Below are 23,613 nucleotides of genomic sequence, written 5' to 3' on the forward strand. Positions count from 1 at the left end.
GATTTGAACAAATATATTTGTGGGCTGATAGTTCTTTGCTCCATTGTAATTCAAAATTATTAAAAAAAACAAATATACCTGACTCTTCAGGTCAAGTATTATTTCCAGGCTTCTCAATCTACAAATTCTTTGTCAATTTTTCATTGACCTCTTAGTAATGGAATCTGGCCATGCAAAAGAAGTCTGCTAGAAACAAAACTACAAAGTTTACTTTTGTCAAAGGAATGAAGAGTATATTTGGATATATAACTATTTACACAGTTACCATGTAAAGATTCCTCTACATGAAGTTTCTCACAACATGAAGAAGTGTATAAGCAAAGTAACCTCCATGACAATTTATACTGGAAAGGTCTCATTTATGACCATTAGATTTCTACCTCAACTTAAAAAAGCAAAGCATAACCAGCAACAACAAAAACACAACAAAAAACACCACATATACAAAACCTATATTTCAAAACTTCAATTCAGACAGAAGTGCTAATATGAAACACACCAGATAGGCTTCACTCAATCTGTAAATCAATCTTTAGCAGTACACAGATATCAAAAACTGCCTTCTAAAATATAAATGGAAAACATATTCATCAAAATATAAGTGTGAAATTATTCCAGTATCCAACTGGAGAAATTGCATTGAATTCCTAGGGCAATGATAACAAATCTCCCTGCATTTATATCTTACATAATGCCAAAGAATCCTCATTATTTAATTATGTAAGCATAATTTTTCAACCCACTCATATTAATTTCTGCTCTGAGGATATGAAATATCTTGCAAACATTTCAGGCCAAATGTCAAGAGAGACCTGTCAAGCTTCAAGCAGCAAGCCTCTTTCTTTTAATCTAATACAATACAAAAACCCCCAAACCAATCCATATCTTTCTTTGCAAGATTCCATTATAAAAAGTTGAGTTATTAAAGCAATTTAGCAATGGTATAGGCAGTGATCTCTCTCTCCTACTCCACAGGTGTGATTACACACCTAAGCAAAAGCACACCACATTTCTGCTGTGATTTTTAGAACACACTATTCGAGTCCAACTTTATGTAACAGATAATGATGAGAATGGATAATGCTCTTTAAATTTTTTCAGAATTACCCCAAATTAAATTAACCCATTATTCATTTGTTTGATAACTTAGATTACTTTTAAATTTACTGTGATAACATGTATAAAATTCCTTTTTCTCCTTTTTAACAGGCTGTATGCAACAGCTTAGGTGGGATCATGCTTAGCAAAGATCTGCAGCCACACTGTACCTACTTCACCACTACAAGCAGCTGTACAATATCTCGATGTTGTTGTAATTAAGAGAAGATCTGCTACACTCAAATGGCAGCAATGTATTTTGAAACCCAGAAAAGTCTCTTTCTTTTGGAGTGTTCCCATCAGTAGATGTGAGAGTTTTCTGTAGGAAATAACAAAGTTGGTAGAACTGTGATTACCAGCAAATTGAACCATTTAACAATTTTGAAACACTACTTAATGAATTTAAGCCAGGAAAAGCCAACCTACCAAAAACCAGTATAAAATGATGGGAAATGAGGTTTTACAAAGCCCCAACAGCTCAAAAGAATCACCTAAAAATATACATCAAGTGCTATTTCCAGGTGTCATGAAATATTCCCTTTGTCCAGAGCAGCTGCATCTCCTGCAGGGCATGGGTCTCCTGCAGCTCACGTGTCATTGCTGCCTGCCCTTTTTGGCCATCCTGAGAATGCTGGCATGTGCACACTGGCACTGGATGCCATGTTTAGGCAACTGAATCATGTGCTTGAAGCTTTATTGCTGTAAAGCCTGTATTTGGTAAGGTAAGATTTACTTTTGCCAAAAGGTGAGATAATGTTTACATGGACATTTCTCAACAGCTTTTCCACCCAGCAAAGTAACACACACTGCTTTTCTATCTCCACTCAGGAGCAATACTGCAAATACAAATATTAAGTGATGGATTTGGATATGTTTGTGTCTGGAAGGCAGGGGAACAGCAAGGGTGTTCTTCATCAGAAACCTGTTATCATTTGACACACTAATAGCTTAATTAAATGGAATTTAATCACTCCAAGTACAACCTATGCATGGTAAGAGAAATTCATTATAATTCCTTGACTGTTTCTTGCAGCCCATTGTGCTTGTACAGCAAATTACTGTCCATAAATAAGTCTGATGGCTTTGACACTGATATGTTCAGTGTCTGTACCTTTATCACTACACGATTGTGTAAGCACAATTTGTCTTTCCTTTTAAGTCCTTTCAGCTGCTACCACCACCCATCCTACAAACTGCTATACTACTCCAAAATGCCTACACTGACAAGTGAATGCCATCTTATCCAGCCACCCAGCAAGAACTACTTTGAAGCAATTCAAAAGACTTCTCTTCCCTATCCCAATGGCTCCACTCTGGGGGGGGTTAGCCAATACAGCTTCCAACAGAGCCCCACAAAATAACTGCTGGCTTTATCCAAAAGTTAAACACAGGACAAAAAGACAAGACTACTCTATTTTTGGATTTTGAGTAAGGGATTTCTGTATAGAAAATTTTAAACTGCTACAACAAAGAGCTATGGGTCTTCCTAAAAACTGGATCCCTTTTTTTGGAACATGCTACAATCCAATTTTACAAGAAAATCTATGATGTGATAGAAAACACAGCAGAAAATGCTGTGCTCATTCAAGTATAATTCTCTATGTTCCATTTCCTGCAAAACAACACCTAGTCAAAGAAAACAAAAAAACAACTTCAAAACTGTACTTCAAATGGTATTCATTTCTATATGTTAAGAATTACAAGATAAAACAAGAAGTTTCTTTTTTTTTCCCCTTTCCTGAAGAGAACAGTAAAGGGGAACAAAATCACCTCCAAACCACAAGTTCATTATAAATAAAATTCATAACCTGGGACACTTATTTAAGCATCAAAGTCAGGACAAACATGCAGGAGCAGAATCAAGTATGAAAGGCAGCAAACTATTTACCTACACTCTGCCTTATCTGGCACTGCTCAGCACACTGAATTATTCACTTTGGTGCTTGTCTGTTGGTTGTGGGCTTTTCTAAAGCTGACTTTGAAACTTACCAAGCAGCACATTTGGAGATAAACGCACTGACTGATAATCATATAATAATTCTGTGCTCTATGCTTAGGGCAAGCTGTCTTTCCTACATTTCATTTCCTGAAAAAAAATTAATACAGAATTTATTGGAGATAATTTAAGAATAAAACTAAATCCCTGTGTCCTTGAACACTGGGAACTACTCTGGATTTTTTTTCTTCTCCTGAGATTGTTCCAGATTTAAACTGAGGGAATGCTATTTAAAAAGTAGGAACATGAAAATTGGCAGATATATTAAGTTAATATTTGACAATCAAGAGCTCAGAATTACTACTTTATTGAAAGATCAACAAAAACACATCAACAAATCACGTGATTCTCAAATAGCAAGAATGGAAAGAAATAATAACAAAACCCTAAAAACCAGCTTCCCCATATGCATTAGCGTCAAAACTTGCTTTTTACAACTCATTAACAAATACAGTTACAACCTTTCTCCAAATGTTCTTGGGAGCATTTCTCAATGCATAAATATTTCATTGTCATTTGCCTGATTTTAATTAATTCACTCTGCACAAGTCTTTTGAAATAAACCCTTCACATCAGCACAGAGCATGCTGGCTTACCTGAAATGCTGGTAAAGTCGTGCTCTGCACAACCAAGATTGACAGGCACAGAAGATGCACCAGAGCAAAGCTGGCTTGAGAAATTTCAACAGAATTTGACTAAAATAAGAAATGTCATTAAAAAAAAAAAAACATAAGAAAGTCTAGATCTTGTTTGATCAAGACTTTGAATTTTGTTTGACTCACTCCAATTCAAACAGTAAGATTTTATTCCGTGCAGCTCTGCTACAGTTATCTAGCATAAAAGTATATTTGAGTGAAACTACATTTCCACAACATCCACCATTCTTTATAAGTAATAACCTTCTTCCCAAAAAATAGATGGATTTTTATTAAGTACTTGTTAAGAAGACTAGTATCACAGGAAGGCTGAAGATTAGGATTTATCTTCCAAGAAAAGTTTGAACGGTGCAGGGAGATAAGACGCTGATCCAGTCTCTGAACAATGAGGAGGCACAAAAGCACATGATTCCGGAAGGAGACAATTAAGCATTTACACCACAGGATGGATAAATATTGTTGAACAATTTAGGACCAGTTGTACTTCATTTAGCAAGTCGAGGGAGTTCCCCCAATATGGGGTTGCCATGTATGACACAGCACTGTGGTACATACACCACACTCACAGCAGCCAAACACACAAGATAAAACTGAAGGCCACAAAATCTGTACTGAAAGACAATCTAAGCTTAAAAATGCCAGGCTCTTTGCAGAGAGATATTTCAGTCCTCAAAGTTAATTCTGGGACAGTTACAGCTGCACTTCTGGTGTCCACCCCCACCAAAAGTTTGCCCTTAAAAACTTTCCACTCCTTATTCCTGCAGTTAAGTGCAAGGAGCACATATGCTGGGATCATCAAGTGCCTGCATGAGAATGCTGGAACAAGAAGTATCGAACAACTGCACTGCAGGCCTCTGTAGGGACTTCCCTGGCTATCCCTTGAACCACCTTCTCCCTTCCTAGTGAGAAGAAGCAAGTAAAAACTTTTCCTCTCCAAATTAAAACAATTTTGCAAATACCTGCTGCCACTTTCACCAGAGCCCTCACCACAACCTTGCTCACAGTTTATCAATCATTCCACCCACTATGATAGCTACTTTGAACCTCCAAATAATTTCTAACATATGTAATTTGGAGGGAAAAAAAAAAAAAGTATCCATTTGCAGACTTACATGAAATCCTGATTTATCCAGAAATATACTGGCCAGACGCAGTAAGCAGACAGAAATCAAACCCAGTTGCAGTTTCTCTTTATTAAGAGCTCCTAGCTATCTTGTCATTAGTTATGAAAATGAGATCCTCAAAACAGAGTCAAATATCTCAGTAACAAACTGTTGTCTTGGTGCCAGACCTAACCTATTGCACTCAAAAACCTCAGTCTTATGTCTAGAACACTAGAAATACCCACCAGCATAATCTCTTTTTTTGAGATAAAGGCTTCCCTTCCTAATTTCTTGAGATTGAAATGAACTTGCAAAGAGCTGACCTTACAAAAAATACTTGACATGACTTTAAATTATACAAGTGGTCTCTAAAACACCTTTACTTGGAAATCCACAGCATGAAGCAAACACATTACAGCACATTTTGGTACAAAATCTTTGAATATTCATGTCAAACATTACTGTAATATGGTTAGTGGAAGTTACTAATTTTGTGTTGGGACCTCATGTTAACATCATTACCACTGAATCATATGGACTTAGCAAATGTGGATTTATTCCCTACATGTAAAATATTTTAATAAAGCTTTTTGCAAGTTTGGGGTTGATTGCCAAAAAAATACCTATATAAGTACGCAAAGAGTATAAATCACTAAAACCTGCAAGTCCAATAGAGTTTGCTTGCATCATCCAGATCAACCACTGGATTCAGAAGTGAGAGCTAAGCTTTGACTGTCACAACACACAACCGTTATGATGCCCAGATTAAAAATAAATTCACAGGCAAAATAACATAAATATTCACATATGCCCTAAGTAATGTGTTGTGCATCAAATACAACCACCAAGCACTATTTCAAAAATTAACTTTATTTTGACGTTACTGCCTATAAAAATAAGAAACCTATAAATAAAAGAAAATACTGCAATCAGGTATTCCAGACCTTAAAAGCACACAAAGGCTTCTAGTTACTTTCTTATAGTATATAAAAGCTAAGCATGCCTAAAAACTCTAGCACAATATTTAATCTTCAAAGAAATACTGAAAAGAAATGTTGTTTTAGAAGAACTATTTTATATAATGTAATTTATAGTAAGTTTTCTGAGACCTACTAGTATATGCCACAAATATTTACATTTAGATTGGCACTAATCTACTTTCAAGAAGAGAATCCTGAATTTACAACCTCAGCTACGAAAGATTTTTGACTAGCACTGCACTTCACTTTTTTATCACTATTCCATCACTATTCCATTATTTGTCTATGTTAAAAACATATGTCAGATTCTGGGGACAGATTAGGTAGTACCATCTAGAGCATATATTAAGTATCAGAAACAGATTATGGTGATGTGGATCTCTGCCAAACCACAAAGCATTACAACATCACAATTTTGCTGAGGAGACACCAACAATGCTACAGTATATGGCTGCAAAGTACTGTTCTTTTTAAGATGAAATACACTCTTCTTTTCAGTCTCAAAGAAGAACAGACATAGCTTCCTTCTATTTATTTTGAAATTGATATCCCATTTTTATCAGGTGCTGGAGATAATTTCTTATGCAACATAAAACACCTAATACTGCATAAAGAAGAACACAGAAGAGCTTAGAGAAAAACTCAGGACTACAAAAAAAGGGAAGGGAAAAGGGAAAAGGGAAAAGGGAAAAGGGAAAAGGGAAAAGGGAAAAGGGAAAAGGGAAAAGGGAAAAGGGAAAAGGGAAAAGGGAAAAGGGAAAAGGGAAAAGGGAAAAGGGAAAAGGGAAAAGGGAAAAGGGAAAAGGGAAAAGGGAAAAGGGAAAAGGGAAAAGGAGGAGCTTAGCTTTCATTTCCAACCAAACTGTCCATAGAGTCACAGACTAAAATCCAGACCCTCAGCTGCAGCTAAAGAGCACTCCAGGATAAGACCACCTTTGTTCCTCAGCAGTGGTCCAAGCCCTTGACATAAATCATACCAGCCCTGAGAGAGACTGAAACCACCACAGCAGATAGACACCAACACAAACAATTCCAGTCTGTACTCCTTATGTGAACTCCAAGGATCATTTTGGCACCTCCATCCCACTAAGGCACAGAATTCTTGTTAGGCAGTAGTAAAACAAACCTACCAAACTCCCCGACAGAATCTCTGGTTTTACTTGGCCAATTTCTATGGGATACATAAAACTCAAGGAGTTTCTTGCTTGCTTCTGTCTCCATAACGACAGTGTCATGGAATAAAGTCTCAGCTAAACTCTGCCACAAGCCTTCCATTTGACTCTAAACTGAATCTCTCAACTAATTTTAAGAAAGCAGCCAAACCAAAACAAACCCACAAATGTAATCCTGTCACTGGCAAGCTATTTTCAAATTTCTTTACAGAAAGTAAGGAAAAAACTCCAAGACGCTGATGGCAATGTCAGAATTGTGCAATCTGCCAAATCTTCATTTTACACTAAGTTTCTATCTGTGGAAAATGTACATTATTTTTTTAAATCACATTTTACCATACGTGCAGGGTCTTACTACAAATTGAGAGTAGGCCTTCACTGCGGATGGTATACAAGCAGCTATAAATTTATCCTCTGTCAAGGAGCTAAACACAATCCCAGTTAGTGACCACAAAATACACCAAATTTCCACAAACATATAAGAGCTGTCAGCTGCAACATTAAAGTATTTCTGCAGAACTATACTTCTCAGGCTCAACAAATGTACAAATAAAAAGGTCTTAACTTTTTCTTTAAGTATTGCTCTCAAAACCAAGCAGACCTCCTAAATAATTTATCTAGATTGTTAGAAAGCTTTTAGAGCAACTTTTCTCCCACTTCAAATTTCTTTTCAGATATTGAAGTGCATTGACATGCTGTTCGTTTTCCAAAGTTTTTGAAATGAAAACATCACAGTCATATTCCTTTAATAATTACAATGAGCTTAAGTTTACCCATGCAAAATCGTGTCAGGAAAGGCTTGCAAAATAGTAGGCTCAATTAATGGCTGCAAAAACAGACTCACTGTGAAAAAAATACTGATCAGCAGCAATGTCTTCCACCATATTCAGAATAAGAAATAACCAACCTAGTGGATCCAATACTGTACTCGGAAGAGACTGAAAATAAGCTGAATTCTCTCTTTTACATAAAACCACAAGAATGATTAGTCACATTCCAGTTATTTCTGGATTCCTGCAAGCTAGTGTAGCACTCGCAGGCTGAGTCAGAACTGAGGTCTCCATTCTGCTCACTATTGCATAAGCAGATATAGAGACATATCCAAAAGTTTACATTCTGAGTTTTACTGAGTAACAAAGCTCACTGACCAGAAGGATAAAACAAGTAAATCCCACTGATTACAAATACCGTGGCCATGGCTTTCAACACTCACAAAAGTTATACCTAGGAGGAACTCTCAACTAAAAAAAGTAGTAAAGCATGCCTTTAGTCATTTTGCTCAAAGTATCATGAAAGTATTTCTTCCCAAGACCGCTGCAAGGACCTCGTTCAGAAAGCCTAAGTTCCCACTGCAGCCTTAAGCCAAACCAAGGAAGTGAGAGATGGGCTTTGAACGATCGAAAGTTTAGATTAAGATATGCACAAAGCAGTCACAAGCCCCACGGTGAAACACTGACTACAGATACCTGACATTATCCCTAATTCCACATCTGAGGGGTGTAACTTGTTCCCATTCAGGCCCTGACTGACCTGTCCAGTTACCAGATGATGTCTGCTATTTTTGTAACTTGCAGAATTGAGCATTCCTGCTGTAGATATTACTGCTTTCCTACACTCACATATACTCAACATTTGTCTTTTGTCTGTCAGTCCTGCTGGAACCTGCCAGCAGCTACTTTCCAGCATTCCCAACGTGGGAGGAGTTAAATCTCCTTCAGTATACATTCCCTCCAGTATTTCATGAAGTTAGACAACAAAAGCAGAAAGAAATCAATTCAGGTAATGGCAACAACAAGGGTGGGTGGCAGGAAGGAAGGAACACTTTATAGCATCAGCCTACACTTCTATCTGTAGTATAGAGCTGCACCACAGCCCAGAGTAAGGATCAATCCAACCACAGCTTACAGCTGCTCTTCCCCAAAGAAAAGGAGATGACAAACATTGTTTCAGAATATGTCTGATGTGTTAATATGTTACAAAGTTTCTCCTACAGTGTCATACCTAAAAATGTCAGTGGTTGCTAAGATGTTTCTTTTTGGTCATTAGATACATTTTTAATCTGTGAAACAAAACAAAAAGGTGGGTGAGAGAAACGATAAATACAAATCATTTCGGAGTACACCCAAATATATACACACTGAGGATGAGCTTTAGTAAGTTTATCCCTGGCCACTGCTTCAAATAATAAAGAAAGATTCTTCATTTCATTACAAGCACTGCAATATGCTACAGAGGCTCAACTGGCTTATATATTGGCTCAATACATAAGGAGTCAGAAAGAAGCTTCTCCAAGCTCTTCTTTCTAACACAGATTTCACCTCCAATTCTTTCTCCAAGAGAAGAAAAACAAACCCAAAACAAACAGTGAGAATGACAAAAGATAGGCTACTAATTTCTGTTATAATCAGCAAACAACTGTGGAAAAAAAAAATCAAAAAAGGGAAGGAAAAAAATACCCATACAGAAAAACTCAATTAGCTATTTTTATTACAGAATGTAATGAATTAGAACTTTCAACATGTGGGGGATACAAAAATACAGAGAAGTAATCATACTTCTATTGCTACAAAAAACATAAGGGACTGACTTCAGCCTGTTATGCACAAAGGCCACTAGGACTACAATAATTTTCAAAACCACAAAAAGGATCCACTGAAGGCAAAAGGAAAAGCAGTTAAAAGAGAAGAACAGAGATGCAGGACTTCTCACATTTTGTTCTGATACATTAAAGTGCTATAGTGAACAAATTATTTTCTATGTTCCAAGTGTGTTATAATGCTACTACACCAATTATTCTTAAATGAAATAATTTTTAAAACTGAATGATGGACAACTAAACTCAGATGCCATACAAGCAACTACTCCTTTAAGCCTCCCATATCTGAACCTTATTCTTGGATGCCAAAATTCCCTTACTGATGATGTAGCATCAGTTTCTGTCCATCCTTTTCCACTGTTACCCTACATTAATATGTATTAGAAACAAAGTCCTTATATATGTTCAACTATTCATCAACATTCTATATTAAATTTTCCTAAAGAAGAAGATGCACATATAGATTTCCACTAAAGATGTTAACTCTAACAAGCAGTGAACTGAGCAGGGTTTCTATTTGTTTTTCTTCTTCCACCTACTGCCCCCTTTTAACATTGGCCACATATAACCATACACTTCATGCTCTTCTATGTCTGCAAATGTCTCGCATCAAACATTCAGTTTTCTTAAAAATAATCTCTCCCATACCACCTACATCTCTTAAGTATAGCACATAGATTGAAGAGCTGTGCACATTAAAATGAAAACCTTTAATTGTTTGGTAGTTTCCAACATCTTGCTGTTTACCAAATGCAGAAAAACCCAACAAACCAACAAGAAAGCAAACCAACAATAAAAACCACGCTATGAGCCAAAAGCATCACCCTCTGTTACTGCTCAGACAGAAAAGGAATTGGATCTCCTAGAGGGCATGCAAAGAACTGCCCAGAAAGAAAGTGTTGGCAGAGCCTTTTCATACCGACATAAAACACATGGACTACAGGAAACGGTGGACACTGACTTTTTTAGTCATTTAGGCAGGCAGCTTTCTGGGGACTCCTAAAATCCCTGAAGAATTCTGTCTGTCAGAAGAAGTATCACAGGTGCACAGAATACAGAGACGAAGCTTCCCAGATTCTGATAACACCACTGAAATAAAGGGGATTATTCAATTGAGTAAGAACTTCTTGACTGAGTGTAAGTTTTTCATAGCTTCCTTTAAAATTGTCAGCTAGAGTGTTTAAATAAATATCAAACCATTTTCTTTTTGTGAACTCAAAAAGCCAGTGTGATTAATTTCACACATCCAGAAACCACTGCATGTCTATTTATCATTACAAAAGAAACACAACTTGCAAATAGCCCCGCTGTTATTCACAGTCAAACTCTAACTGCTACCAAATGGTAAAACTGATAAATTACCTGATTAAATTACTGAACATAATCAGAGATGCCCTGCTGCCACTACAGTCATCAGTGCATATGTGAAAAATTGAGCAAAATTAGGCTCTAGATATGCAGTTTAGTCTTCAAGAACTGCCCCAGACACATCTAGTCTTAATAAAGTTAATGAAACTACTCAGGTAGAGAGGTCAGTATTAGCAGGTTTCATTCCAGGAGTGGAGTTTTAAGCTGTTGCTTAAGGAATAATGCTAAGCAATAAGGAAACATTGTTAAGAAATAAAGCACCACAAACTTACAACACTGGGAATGTGGTGTGTCACTATCCAATTTATTAGTGGAATGCAAATGATAAAGTACTGCCTTAATTATTTAGGAAGTGATGTTGAAATGGTTAGCTGGTAAAAACTGCAGTAGTTCTGGAAACAAGTCAATGTCAGAGAACAGGAGACTGGGTCAAATTATGTCTACAGAGAAATCCAAAGCTTACTGGAAATCAGATAATTTACTATTAATTTATGTATAGCAGATCATTCTCAGAGGTGGGACAGGAAGACAAATTAACGCATTTTTAAGAAGCAGCAATTATAATATTACTATTATTATTATTATGAGCAGGTTAATTTGTGAATCTGACATAAACAGTTTCAAACATTATTATTATAATACTTATGTAATTCATAGCAGATTTACTAAGTATAATGGAGTCTTCAAAAAATGACACTCCATCACACTGCTGCCAGCTCCTACAGAAATGGGAAATCAATTTTCTGCAAATGCAAATTACACAGTGGGTGGGTAAGAGAAATGCAAACTGCAAAATCCTACACTAAATAAAAACATATATAAACATGGTGACAGCCTGGTAAGGCCTCCTCTTCAAATAGCTAAGGAATGGCAATCCCATTTTCCTTCTTGAACAAACTCCTTTCAAATATGGAGGATGTCAACAAAAGGAGACCAAAAATGAGTTTTCAAGCAATCTTTTCATAAAGTAATATTTATTAGTTGCAATTAATAACTGGAATTTCCACAGCACACTTCAAACTTTCAAAGAGAAACTGCATCTAATAACGCAGACACTGAGAGAAAAATGATCCCATGACAGGCCAGAAAATATCTATTTATTTAGTTAAATTCTACCGACATTGGAAACATCTTCATTCAAATGTTTTTGTAATGACTCAGTATTTAAACATCACTATGTATAACAAGCTTCTTCCTGATTTGAATAAACAGAGCAGCATTAGGCCCAGCTACCCCCAGCAGCGGTATTCTCATTACACTGTAACAACACAAGGAAATAGTTTTCGTAGAAAAAATTGTATTTTGCCTATCTTAAAATCTGTGTACTTTGTAGCAAATGTCAAGCATTACAAGCCTAGTGGCAGCAGCGGGACTCCCGGGCAGGCAGGCCCTAGGAGGAGCACGGAGGTGGCAGCTCAGCCCAGGGTGACAGGGAGGAGGAGTGTGTTTCATGTCACAGTCAAGGGACTCCTCCAGGCAACTTAAAAAGCAGCACTAAGAGATTTGCACCTAATCCTCCACGGCCCAGGCGAGGATTTCTGTGATATAACGCTAGACAGCCACGTGCAGGAGAGAAGGGGGATCAAAAGGCTCTTACAGTCAGAGAGAGAGAGAGACACACTAAAAAGAAATACGTGAAAACTGATAGCTGGGGAGCTGATTGCCTCTGAGTTTAAATCCCTTCATCACTCTTTTCATCCAGGGGAGGCAAAATTTATTTATAGTATTTGAGAAAGCAGGGGAAAGAAAAGAAAAAAACCTGTAAGCTTATAACTTGCTGTTTGATCATCCCCTGTACCTTACTGTTTCTGCTTTTTTTTTTGGTCAAAATTCACTCCTTGTGACTGTTGTACAAAAGCTGTGAAGGAAATACAGAAAACAAGCAACTAAACAGATACCATTATTTCAACAGCCCAGTTGCCATACATATCCCAATTAACTGTACATCAATGACTTAAGCAAGGGCTACTCAGTTTTATTGCTCTCACTGCCGGGGCAGGTTGTACCCACAACACAGAACTTCATCCTGAAATTTAAAAAAAACCCAAAAGCATAGACAAGTCCTCTGCTTTTGGGGAGGTAATAAAAAGTACCTTTAAATGTGAACAGCCATGTGGAAATAAGTGAAAATATTCTGCTGCAAGAATAAAGAATTAACATACCAAACTGCAGCTACAAGTTCGTGGGTTTTTTTTTCCAATTAAGTGACTTATGAAAATATATCTTGATTTATGAAAATACATACAAACGGAGAAAGTCGTGCTGAACGGAAGATTACCTCGCAGACCTGACTCACCCTACCTCCTCAAGATCTGCTATACCTTCCTGATTAAAATGTACCAAGCCGAGTATCCAATACAAGCTGAAGTACAGTCCGCCATAAGAAGTACTAGGAGTGCCCTTGAAAAATGTCCAGATTGCAGCTAGTGCACAAAGGACCTCGCCATGAAAATAAAGCGCATGAAAATTTCTCTCTTGCTCTTGAGCCGGCAGCAAGTGAAGAGATTAACTTCCCATCAACATCGGAAGACAAAGCGTTGTCAAGACACAAGCCAAGTTTAAAAGGTTTAGAAAGAGACAAAAGGGAAAAAAAAAAGAAAGAAAGAAATGGGTCGAGCAATTAATCCCGATTACTCTGCTTCGTATTTATCTTCCCCCAAAAAATGCTCGACGGAGCTGAAGAGCAGTGCTACACGACCCAAGTGGGATCACTCAGGTACTGACTGCCATAGGTAAGGGAGCCTGGCATCCCCCTTCCCTCGCTACACGGGAGGCGACGCTGCAGATCACCCACTCCATCACCAAAAAGCGAAGCAGAACCAGCATTTGGAGCGGGAGGGGGAAGGTAATTAACTGGGAACTTTATGTTCCTTAAATATGTAACCAAGACCTTTTCTTTCTTCCCACGCCCCTCTTATTTCCATGTTCTCTGTCAAAACCAGGCTGAAATAAACGTTATTCTATAATACAACTATTAAATAAGCAGTAAAACACTCACCATATCAGCTGGAACGCTGCTGGACATTTTGATGTTACCCTAAATGGCTTAAAATCAACTTTAAAAAAAAAAAAAAGGCAAAAAAAAGAAAAAAGCAGCAGCACCAAGAGCAGCCCGCCGGAGATCTTCAAGATGCAAAACCGGTGTCAGTATCGGAGGCAGCAGCTTCCACGTCCCCTACGCGAAAGAGGTGCCCGATAAGCAGTGGGAAAGGCGACCGGCTGAGGAGCAGGAATATCCAGGGGCAGCGGTGCCGGGCTGGACCGGAGGAGCCAGCGGGAGACCAGAGATGGCAGCAGATCCCTGTCAGCGGCAGCGGCACCAGCGGTGCCAGGTAGACCAGGCAGCAGGACTACACCGCCACATGAGCTGCGTGCGGGCTTTTTCCCCCCTTCTCGCCCTCTGCCTTCTCTCCCAGCCTCGACAAATGACGACGGGATGATTCACACGGGATAATAGTGCGTCCAAGTCACCTCCTCAGTCGGCGCAGGCGACCCGGGCGCGCAGGCAGGACCTGGCTCCTGCCCTGGGCGGCGGGCAGGGAGGCGGGAGGGCCGGGGTGGGCCCGGGGCCGCTGGGGAGGACGCCGGGCTGCGGCCCCCCCTAGGCGGTGTGCGGCATCCAACAGCGCCCGGCGGGGACGCGGGCCGGGGAGGGAAGGGAGGGAGGGCGCTCGGAGGGGAGAGCCCTCCCCCGCGGCGCTCGGAGGGGGCCGGGGGGCGTTCGACGGCGGCCGCCTCCCGCAGCCTCAGCTCTCCGCTCGCATCGCCGCCGCCGCCTCCTCAGCCCGCCCTCCCTCCCTCCCCCGACTCGTCCGCCGGCGGCTCCGGCCGCCCCCGAGAGCCGCGCTGCGAGCCGGAGGTGCCGCTCCTTCAGCGCGATCCTCGCCCGCAGCCGCCCCCTGTCATCTTCGGCTCAAGCCAACATGGCGCCCGCCGAGCCGAGCGAGGGGACGCGGCAGGGGAGACACGGACCCTCCGCCGCCGCCTCCACCGCCCCCGCTCCCGCCGCGTCACACGCCGCCGCCCCGCGCGGCACCATGGGGCTTGTAGGCGGCCGGGGCCCTCCGCCGCCGGGGCGGGGCCACCCGCCCTCCGCGGGCCTGGCCCGGCCCACCCCGTCGCCGCAGCCGCTCGGCCTCACCGGGCTCCCCCGGCGTCGGTCGGGGCGGCTCCGAGGGGGCTCCGCGGCACCGCTTCCCCCCCCCCCCCCCACCCCGGGCAGCAGAGACGCCCCGAGCTGCACGTGAATCGGCGTTTTCCCCCCATGGGCGCTGCAGCTCCCTCAGGGGCTTCCGGCGCTCCCCTCGCAGCCCCTGACTCCCGTTGCTGGTGCCGCTCCCAGCGGGTGGGCCCGCGCTGTCCTCTTGGATTGAAAAAAAAAAAAAAACCCAAACAAAAAACCCCCAACTAATTAGCATAGAATGATAAGGGTTTGGAATGGAGCTTAAAGATCATCTAGTTCTTACCCACCCTGCCCCTAGATCAGGTTGCTCAAGGCCTGACCCAGCCTGGCCTTGAACGCTGCCAGGATTGGGGCATCCACAAGCTGCCTGAGCAGCCTTTTCTAGTGCTTCACTGCCCTCTGAGTAAAGAATTTCTTCCTAATATCTGTATTTTCCCTCATTATGTATACGCTCATTACTCCTTGTCGTATTACCCATTGTCCTCTCATTACAGCTCCTGACAAGAGTCCCTCCACAGATTGCCTGTAGATATGCTACATTTTCATGTTATTGTTTTAATTGTTTTGCACCCCAGATCTTCAAGTCTGGGCCTGTAAGTCACATTTATTTCTCATTCTTTTGGTTTTTCTTTAGTTTGTTTTTTTTTTTAATTATTTTAATTATTTGAAATTTTGGTGGTTTTCTTTTCCCAAACTCTGTAGTTTTAATAATGAAAAAAAGCTACTATGAGATTCCCGGTGCAAACAATAACCTTGGAAGCACTCTGAGAAAGGAAACTCCCTCATCATGTCGAATTCCCCTTCAGAAGCCACCTTGCTTCCTGAACAGCTCTGCATTTTGTTATGGACCCAAGTTATCAGAAAGTGTGTGTGCAACTGGTGTTTTATTCATTATTCCAGGCAGCTCCTGGAGACCAGCATTCAACAAAGAAAGGCAGTGCCTGATGAAAAGTGCACTGCAGCTCAAATACACACCAAAAAAAAAAAAAAAAATACACACGATACAGCACATGTCTACTGAAGAAATGAGTTGGCCTTTTGAGAGGGGTGTGGATAGGCACATTCACATACCAAGACTGTGAAACTGTCCAAGAACAAAAAAAATAAATCAAGAAAATGAAGCAGATGGTGACAGATGGTTCCTTTGTGGACAAATCTCATGTAAAACCACAGGAAATTAAGAAGGAAATTAAGACAGAGTTGTTCCCTTTAATTCTAAAAGTTTGAGTCTGCCTTTCTTCTGTAGGACTTCATGCTGCAAAGGCAACACACTGTCCCTTGCAGGGGTTATGATTCTTTACTTTGTACTGTGCCCCAAAATAGTTCAAAACTTCTGACTTCAGAAGATAGATCTGATAGCAAGCAGCCCTGTGTGATGCCTGGGAAAAGAGTTGGGGGCCAACAGAAGTGGCCCTACGTGTTTGATCTCTGTGAGCGTTCTGTACTGCTGCATTGTGTGACTTTAGGTGTGTCGCTCCCTCTCTTGTTAGCCAAATTTGCTTAGATAGTACATTTTTGGGAGTCAGTGACAGCCCCAATCTCAGTCAGACCTTCTAGACACCAACAGGATAAAAGGTCTTGTGTCTGTGGGAATAGCAAACTGTTGAAGCACCACTTTCTCTCCAACTGGGTATCCTTGAGGGACAGAGAAAGTACAGGAGGGTAGTCAAAGAGACTTGATAGATGGCTCTCTATTTCAAACATTGTGCATTCCTGGTATCTGTGACTTTCTGATTGAATCAGTGACAGACTAAGAAATTATAAAAGATCTTGATTAGTAGAGTGTATCCTTAGAACCTTACTATGTGGACTTTTCCATTAAAAACAATCAAACAAACAAAATAACCCCAAGAAATTTACATAGAACAGCTTAAATTTATTCAGGATTGTAAAATCTGTTCCAAGGCCATCCTGCAGACCAGCCCTTCACTCCTCTCATACAGCAGCCATGTACAGGTGCCTTGAGGTGATCCAGGTAATTTAGGACGTGCCCTGCCCATACCTTTCCCGCTAGCACTCTTAGAGTAGGGGCAAGAGAACAGGCACCACAACTGCTTTACAGGCACTGCACATCACAGCCGTCTCCTGATGTAAACTGAAATTGGTGGCAGCACAATTATGTCCTCAGCCACTCTGTGACTGCTGAGGTGCGTGGCCCTTCCCACCTCCCCTGCTACAAGCAGGCAACACAGACAGTGGAGCTTTGTAATCCTTTGCAGCTCAAAGGGTGGATTGCCAAAGAGTATGTGGAAATACCCTTCCACTGAGCATCAAGAAGTCCATGTGCCCAAGCAAGTCAGGCAAGTAAGGACAGCAGCAAGCACAGGCAAACTGGATGCAGGGTCAGCAAGGCAAGCAGGCAGCAGCAGGGCACATCCGCTGCACTGGATATGGCTCTTTCTAATGTTCAGATGGAGCAGCTCTTCGGTGGTGCATAATGATAAACACATCCAAAGGACATAACCACAGGAAAGAAACCAGCATGATTCTATGGGTTTTGCTTTTTTGCCTCTATTTTAGCAGTCCAATAAGAGGAAGGATCATGTGTTGGTGAAGCAGTGGGGTACAGGAGGAGTCAGGAGTCCTGACTATGAGTCTCTTCTGCTTTGTGTATGCAGTTGACTTGGTCAACTTTTCTGCCAAGTGTTGCATAAATGAGGATCAGCTCCTCTCTTTGATACACAGCTGTACAGACCAAGAGATGTCAATTACCTTTTTAATGATTATTTTGATTACCATCTATTTGTATCTACAGTTATGATTGCTGGCCAGAATGCTCTTGTATTAGGTACAACACAGTATAAGTAAATACCGTGTCCAGTTCTGAAAGGTTCATGAGTCTCAGTTTGCCCAGCAGCTGATATTTATGTCACATTCAAATGACTGTTTTTACCCCTGGCTCTTATCTGTGATGACCAAACACAAATTAATGGAGGGTCTAGTACAACTGGTACCTGCTGGAGATCATTTCATGGTGATTGTGTGATGGGCAAGTGAATAAGAAGAGTTGCTGAACGATGATCCAGGTAGAAGTTGCACTACATATGATGACAGGGGTAAAACTTACCAGTTTTGTAGAAGTGAGGTCATGTATATTTGAAATTCAGGGTGGTCAAATATAAAACAGAAAAATGATCTTTTCTCTTTGGCATGTATTAAGAAGTGCTGTTATGATAGTATTCATTTCACATTTGCAGAGAGAGGAAATGAGAGTTGTGGTCAGCAGTAGTTGTCTGGAACAAGGGACCCTGCAAAAGCATAACCACAGGCTGAGTCTGCGATCAGCTTGCAGATAAATCCGAAGCAAGTGCTACAGGCATACACATCTGAAAACAAATCTTTTCCACATCCAAAGATCAAAGAAAAAAAGGGAAGATGCTGTTCAAGAGGAATGCTAGCAGCATAGGAAGCTTAAAAGGCTATTGTGTTTTGGGGGTCTTATCCTGTACTCAGATGTACAAATCTTATTTCCATTAAGTCTCCTTTGCAGAACTGTCATTTGAATTTGAACATCCAGGAACAAAATCATTCTTCATCACTACTTTGGCAATTTATGGGGAAATTGTCAAAGTATACAACTAATATTTCCTTCCTTATTTGAAAAACGTGGCATGACACAAGTAGAATTTTGCCGTTCTGTATTTCCTTAGAGAAGAATTGTGCCATGTATTTACAAGTAGACTGAGCTGCGGATTAAGTCATGGCCGTCAGTACTAGTTGAAAGCTGACTCTGTACTGAGATGTGCTTAATAGGAATAAAAGGTCTGTTATACTAAATCAGATTAGTAGTACAGCCAATGTGATATCCTGTCTCCAGCAGTGGCCAGCATCAAATGCTTCAGAGAAGGACACAGAGACCCCCACAGTGGACAATCACGTTACAGTCATCTTATTTGCTAAGTTTCCACTGCTGCCTAGGCTGCCAGAGAGGCTGGTTTATGCCCTGGAGCACAAAACTTCATGTCATTTATAGCCTTAATGGCAGCATAACCCACTGCTGACATGTGAGACTGATTGCCATTTTTCAGAAGAGCAGCGCTCTCTCCCGAGCGTTGTAGTTGCTGGGGTTGGAGACCACATCGAGCCTACATCCCACGACTGACACTAGAAGCTTTTAGCCCAGTACTGTCCTCCAGTGTTTTCCCTTTGAGGCAGGCTGTGAACAGGAGCATCTTCAGGAGAGGTAGCACAACATCAGGAAATTTCTTTTAAGGCAATTTCTGATTTGCCTCCAGATTTTCAGAGCACCCTGAGAAGGTGAAAGGCTCTCAAGACAAAAGGATTAATTCTTTGGGGTTTGGCTGGGGGTCAGATCAGGATTCTTTCCCTCTCTGGCAGCCACAGCGGCAAGATATCCAGGGCAGCAAGAAGCACACCGAGTTACTCAACAGGATACTTTTAATACCTTTGTAGAAACATGTGTCCTTTTTATTTTTAACTCTTACAGAGCCGAGTTTGCATTCAACCCAGTATGACTCAGACACACTGAATTCAGACACCTTACAATGAAGCGTTCGGGCAAAAAGCTGCACTGGAAATGAGGGCTGGATCCCACAGAATGCTTGCCACCCGCTGTTTGCCCCTATGCTCTGCTGGTTTCTCATTCTGGCTGCTGCAAAAAACTCCTATTTTCTGTGTTCAGATTTTTTTTTTAACTAAACTGACTCCTTTCCCCTTGGAAGAACATTGATTTTTGCCTGTTTGCTGCTTCTGTGTGAAGCCAAACCAGCATGTGGGTCCTATCAGCCCCTCTGTCAATGCCAGCAGGCTTCTGGGAACAGCATTCCTCAGGTCCTCACCTTTCTCTGAGACAGCAGGAAGGCAACAGAAGGACCTCTGAGATTTTGTAGCATTTGGAATACACACTGCCAGGCAGAATCATGGTTTATTTATCTATTTTTTAAGTTACTCATCAGATTGATCTTGCCGGAAAATAAAAACACGTAACCAGTTTAAACCAACTCACATTGTTCCTCTGAACGCCCCAATTTGCTTTAAGGGTTTATTTTCCCCCCTCACATCTGCAGTACTCATGTACAAACAGAAGATGTTAGGAAACAACTGAGTGACACTGAGTGCCCGAGGTTATTCCTGACCTTCCTGATGCAGCTGAACCAGGCAGGACCCGTGCTCTGCCACTCTAGGCGGTGTTTCTGAGATATGGCATAGTGGTGTTACACTTACTGATGTCACAAATTATGTCAGGTAATTCAGAAGGGCAGAGGTGAGGACTGAAATAAGAGGTTACAAAGGTGGAATAAGAGCAAGAAGTCCCCAAGCCTGTTTTAGAGAGTATTCAAATCACCAGAGTTCTGGAGATGGTTTAATTATCCATATACCTAGGAATAAATGGATACCTCTGTCCAGTTCATACAGAAAAATAACCCTGAAAATAGCTGGGACAGGTCCCTTATTTTACAATGTATAAGAAACAGGAAGGAGAAATTTTAGCAGAAAAGCTTCCATCCTGGATCAGCTTCCTGACAACGAGGGGGAACTAGGGGGAGCATTGAGGTTACACTACAGCTCTGATATTGAAACTTGAATTTAACAAAACATGACAGTAAAATGCTCTTTAATATCATGAAATAAATATGTGGAAATTAAGAAGTCCTACACAACTGATTGCAAGAGTTATGGTGGCAAAAATTACTAAAATTTTCCAGAGAAGAGGGAGGTCAAAGATCATGAAAAGTGCCATATCAAATTAAATGACAGCTCTGCAGAAAAAGGAACAAGAATTTGTGGCTTTGGGGAATGACGGTTGCAAAACTCAGTGCTGCACAAGAAATTGTCTAGGAAAAAAAAAAGTAGAAAAATGTATGGATAGTGTGACACTAAACCATAAGTAAAAACAGTAGAAAGAGAAAACAGTAAGAAGAACAGTAAGAAACAGTAGAAGAGCACCAGGTATCAGTCTCAGACCAATCAAGGGTGTAAAAGGAGAATGGCTTTGTAAAACTGATGTAAAACTGTTTGTTAAACATGAAGGCTAAAGCTCAGATTGTTTGTTGGTGCTACCACGATCCCAGCTATTGTTTGTGACTTCCATGAGCCATAGCAGCCCAAGGCTGAGTGCAGCCTATTAGTTGTGCTGAGCCAGAATCAGCAGGGACCCTGGGGTACCAACTGTGTTTTATCATCCTTCTGTCCTGCTGACTGCAGCAGGTTATTTTTTTACTCTAATAGGCAGCTAAGTTCTTTTTTTTTTTTTTTTTTTTACTATAAGGATCTCTAGTGGGCAACTAAACATTAGTGAGCTCCCATTAATAGCTCAGATTTACTATTTATAAAATTAGTACTAAAAATACTAAATTGAAGTAAGAAATAATTTTTGCTTCTTTGAATTTCATGTCTGTTATCTGTACTACATTAGAACTATTCAGGTGTTTTTAATTTAAGGACCTTCATATGCCTGTATTTTCAGGCTGTTACTTATATGCATGTGTATATATACTTAAACATATGTTCATAAAGCTCTCAATCTGTATGCACACATACATATTAATACTCTGAACTCTTTTTAAATTAGCTGAAGCACTCAGATAGATTACATGCAAATCTAATTGTATACTACTTGAACTGAAACAAAAACCCAACCCTGAATCTGCACTGAGGAGTTAATTGTTGTTTTCATAAGTTATGTCTATGTAATATAATATTTTATTTGCCTTATTTTCTATCATTCATTAGCCTTTAGATCAGAAACAATATTTGAATGAAGCAGTGTCTAGAAATGCTATTTTTAATTGGCTAAAGAGATTGGTTGACCTCTGGTAACTGGTCACTGTTGTTGGGGAGACTCTCCATGAGTGGTGGTGCATTGTTTAAACATAATGGGACAACAGTCTCATGTCATCCATAGGATATGGAGACACCACAGTTTTGTGTTTCTTTTACTTTATTACTATACATGTGAGGCACAATCAACAAAGACTTCCTGAGGATGAATGTTGTCAGTATATGAAACACTGAATAACTGCTTTTTGTTTTGATGAATGGCCCCCTTTCTTTCAGATTCAAAGGGGAAAGTACAGAAAAAAGAAGTAGTAGCTCTGGGGAGTGGAGTCTTGAAGATAGGATTTTTTTTTTAACAGGCTTTGGGCTGCATTAAGTGCTTACAATAATTTTATATGACTTTGACTCCATTGATATAATCTAAATTATTCCAAGCTTACAATATAATGTTAGGGACTCGGCAAATTAATAAGAAGCTGAATTCCATGTTACTTCCAAGCTTAGTGTCACTTGGGTCCTGAATATTGCCAGTGTTGGGACTGATTTTTTGTTTGTCTATTTTCACTTTTGTACATCATGAGCATGAAACCCAAGAGAGCCTGATTTCATTCTAGTCTCCCTTTCTCATTCCAGTCCCAAGGCTTCTGTGGACAGTGATAGGTATTTGTGTTGCAGAGACAACTGCTCCCAAAATAGCCAGCACTAGAAGTCTTCTAATTGGTTTACTATCAGCAAAAGAGCAACAGAATCTGAAAGACTGAGTGGGCAGGTTTTACCATGTTTGAGTTTGTTCTATGTATGTGTAGTTTCTTTGAAAGAGCTTTATCTGTTTTTATTAATCTTAGTTTTATTAATTTATTGAAATTATTTTAATGACAAGTTCAATAAAAGGAGGCTTTGTCAGACACCAGTGTCACTGCTTGCTTATGTTGTGTGTGTCATTGGCAGTGGGCTGGTGCCTTGGGTGCCAGCTGCAGGCACAACAGATAAATGAGGAGCAATAGTGTCAATTCTTGTCCGTGCACAAAAACTTGGGCCACATTTTCAGATTCTCTTTAGCATAACTCAAAGGGTGGGACTCAACTCATCTAAATCTAGTCCTCTAAAAATACTGAGTATCATATCTAAACTACTTTTGCAGCCTCAATCTGTCACCAGTGGAGCAAGGTACATCCATTACTTTGACCTTTTAGATAAGATTACTGATGTCCTTCTATTGACCATTTTGAAAGATTTTAAAAGTCTAGATGCTTAATTTTTATACAGCTGAAGATAACCTTTGTGAATTCTCTCCAATCTCTCTCACTTCTCTGCACCAGCATGGTGTTTTCTGCTCCCCACTCTGCTCAGCTGGAAAGTTAGCCATGATTTGATGCTCAGGGCTGTTCCCCACTAACCCACCCAGACCCTGGCATTGTTCATGCTCCAGAGTGCTGAGATCCAATTCCAGGAAGACTGCAGACATTTATGCCAGACCTTCAGCATGAAAGTAGTACCACCGTGGCTGGAGTCAGTGGGCACAGGCTGAAGGAATTACCTAACAGAAGCAGAACTGGTTACATACTTAAGCAGGTGCAGAAACTTTGGCAGGATCAAGGCTTAAATAACAATTACCTCAAGGCAAGAAAATGTTCTTCTTTTGTTTCCTTTGCAGCACAACACTTTCTATTGTCACTTAATTAACTCGGTTTTCAAAGTGATGAATGATGGAGTAACTTTGGAA

General features: G+C 40.5%; 1 protein-coding gene and 1 long non-coding RNA gene across 2 annotated transcripts in view; one reads left to right on the forward strand and one right to left on the reverse strand.

Moving 5' to 3' along the window:
• UBL3 (ubiquitin like 3) overlaps nucleotides 1–14,741 on the reverse strand; it is a 55,832-nt gene extending 41,091 nt beyond the window's left edge. The window contains exon 1 of the mRNA XM_059838814.1: nucleotides 13,968–14,741. Within this exon, the coding sequence (XP_059694797.1) occupies nucleotides 13,968–13,994 (27 nt within the window). The 5' untranslated portion in view covers nucleotides 13,995–14,741. The remainder of the gene's footprint in view (nucleotides 1–13,967) is intronic.
• A 476-nt stretch (nucleotides 14,742–15,217) lies between these two features.
• LOC132324278 (uncharacterized) lies at nucleotides 15,218–16,273 on the forward strand. The gene is made up of 2 exons (XR_009485556.1): nucleotides 15,218–15,745; nucleotides 15,855–16,273. It is a non-coding gene; the product is annotated as an uncharacterized LOC132324278 (long non-coding RNA).
• The last annotated feature ends 7,340 nt before the right edge of the window (nucleotides 16,274–23,613 follow it).

The sequence above is a fragment of the Haemorhous mexicanus genome, chromosome 2 (genome assembly GCF_027477595.1).
Source record: "Haemorhous mexicanus isolate bHaeMex1 chromosome 2, bHaeMex1.pri, whole genome shotgun sequence".
Taxonomy (NCBI): domain Eukaryota; kingdom Metazoa; phylum Chordata; class Aves; order Passeriformes; family Fringillidae; genus Haemorhous; species Haemorhous mexicanus.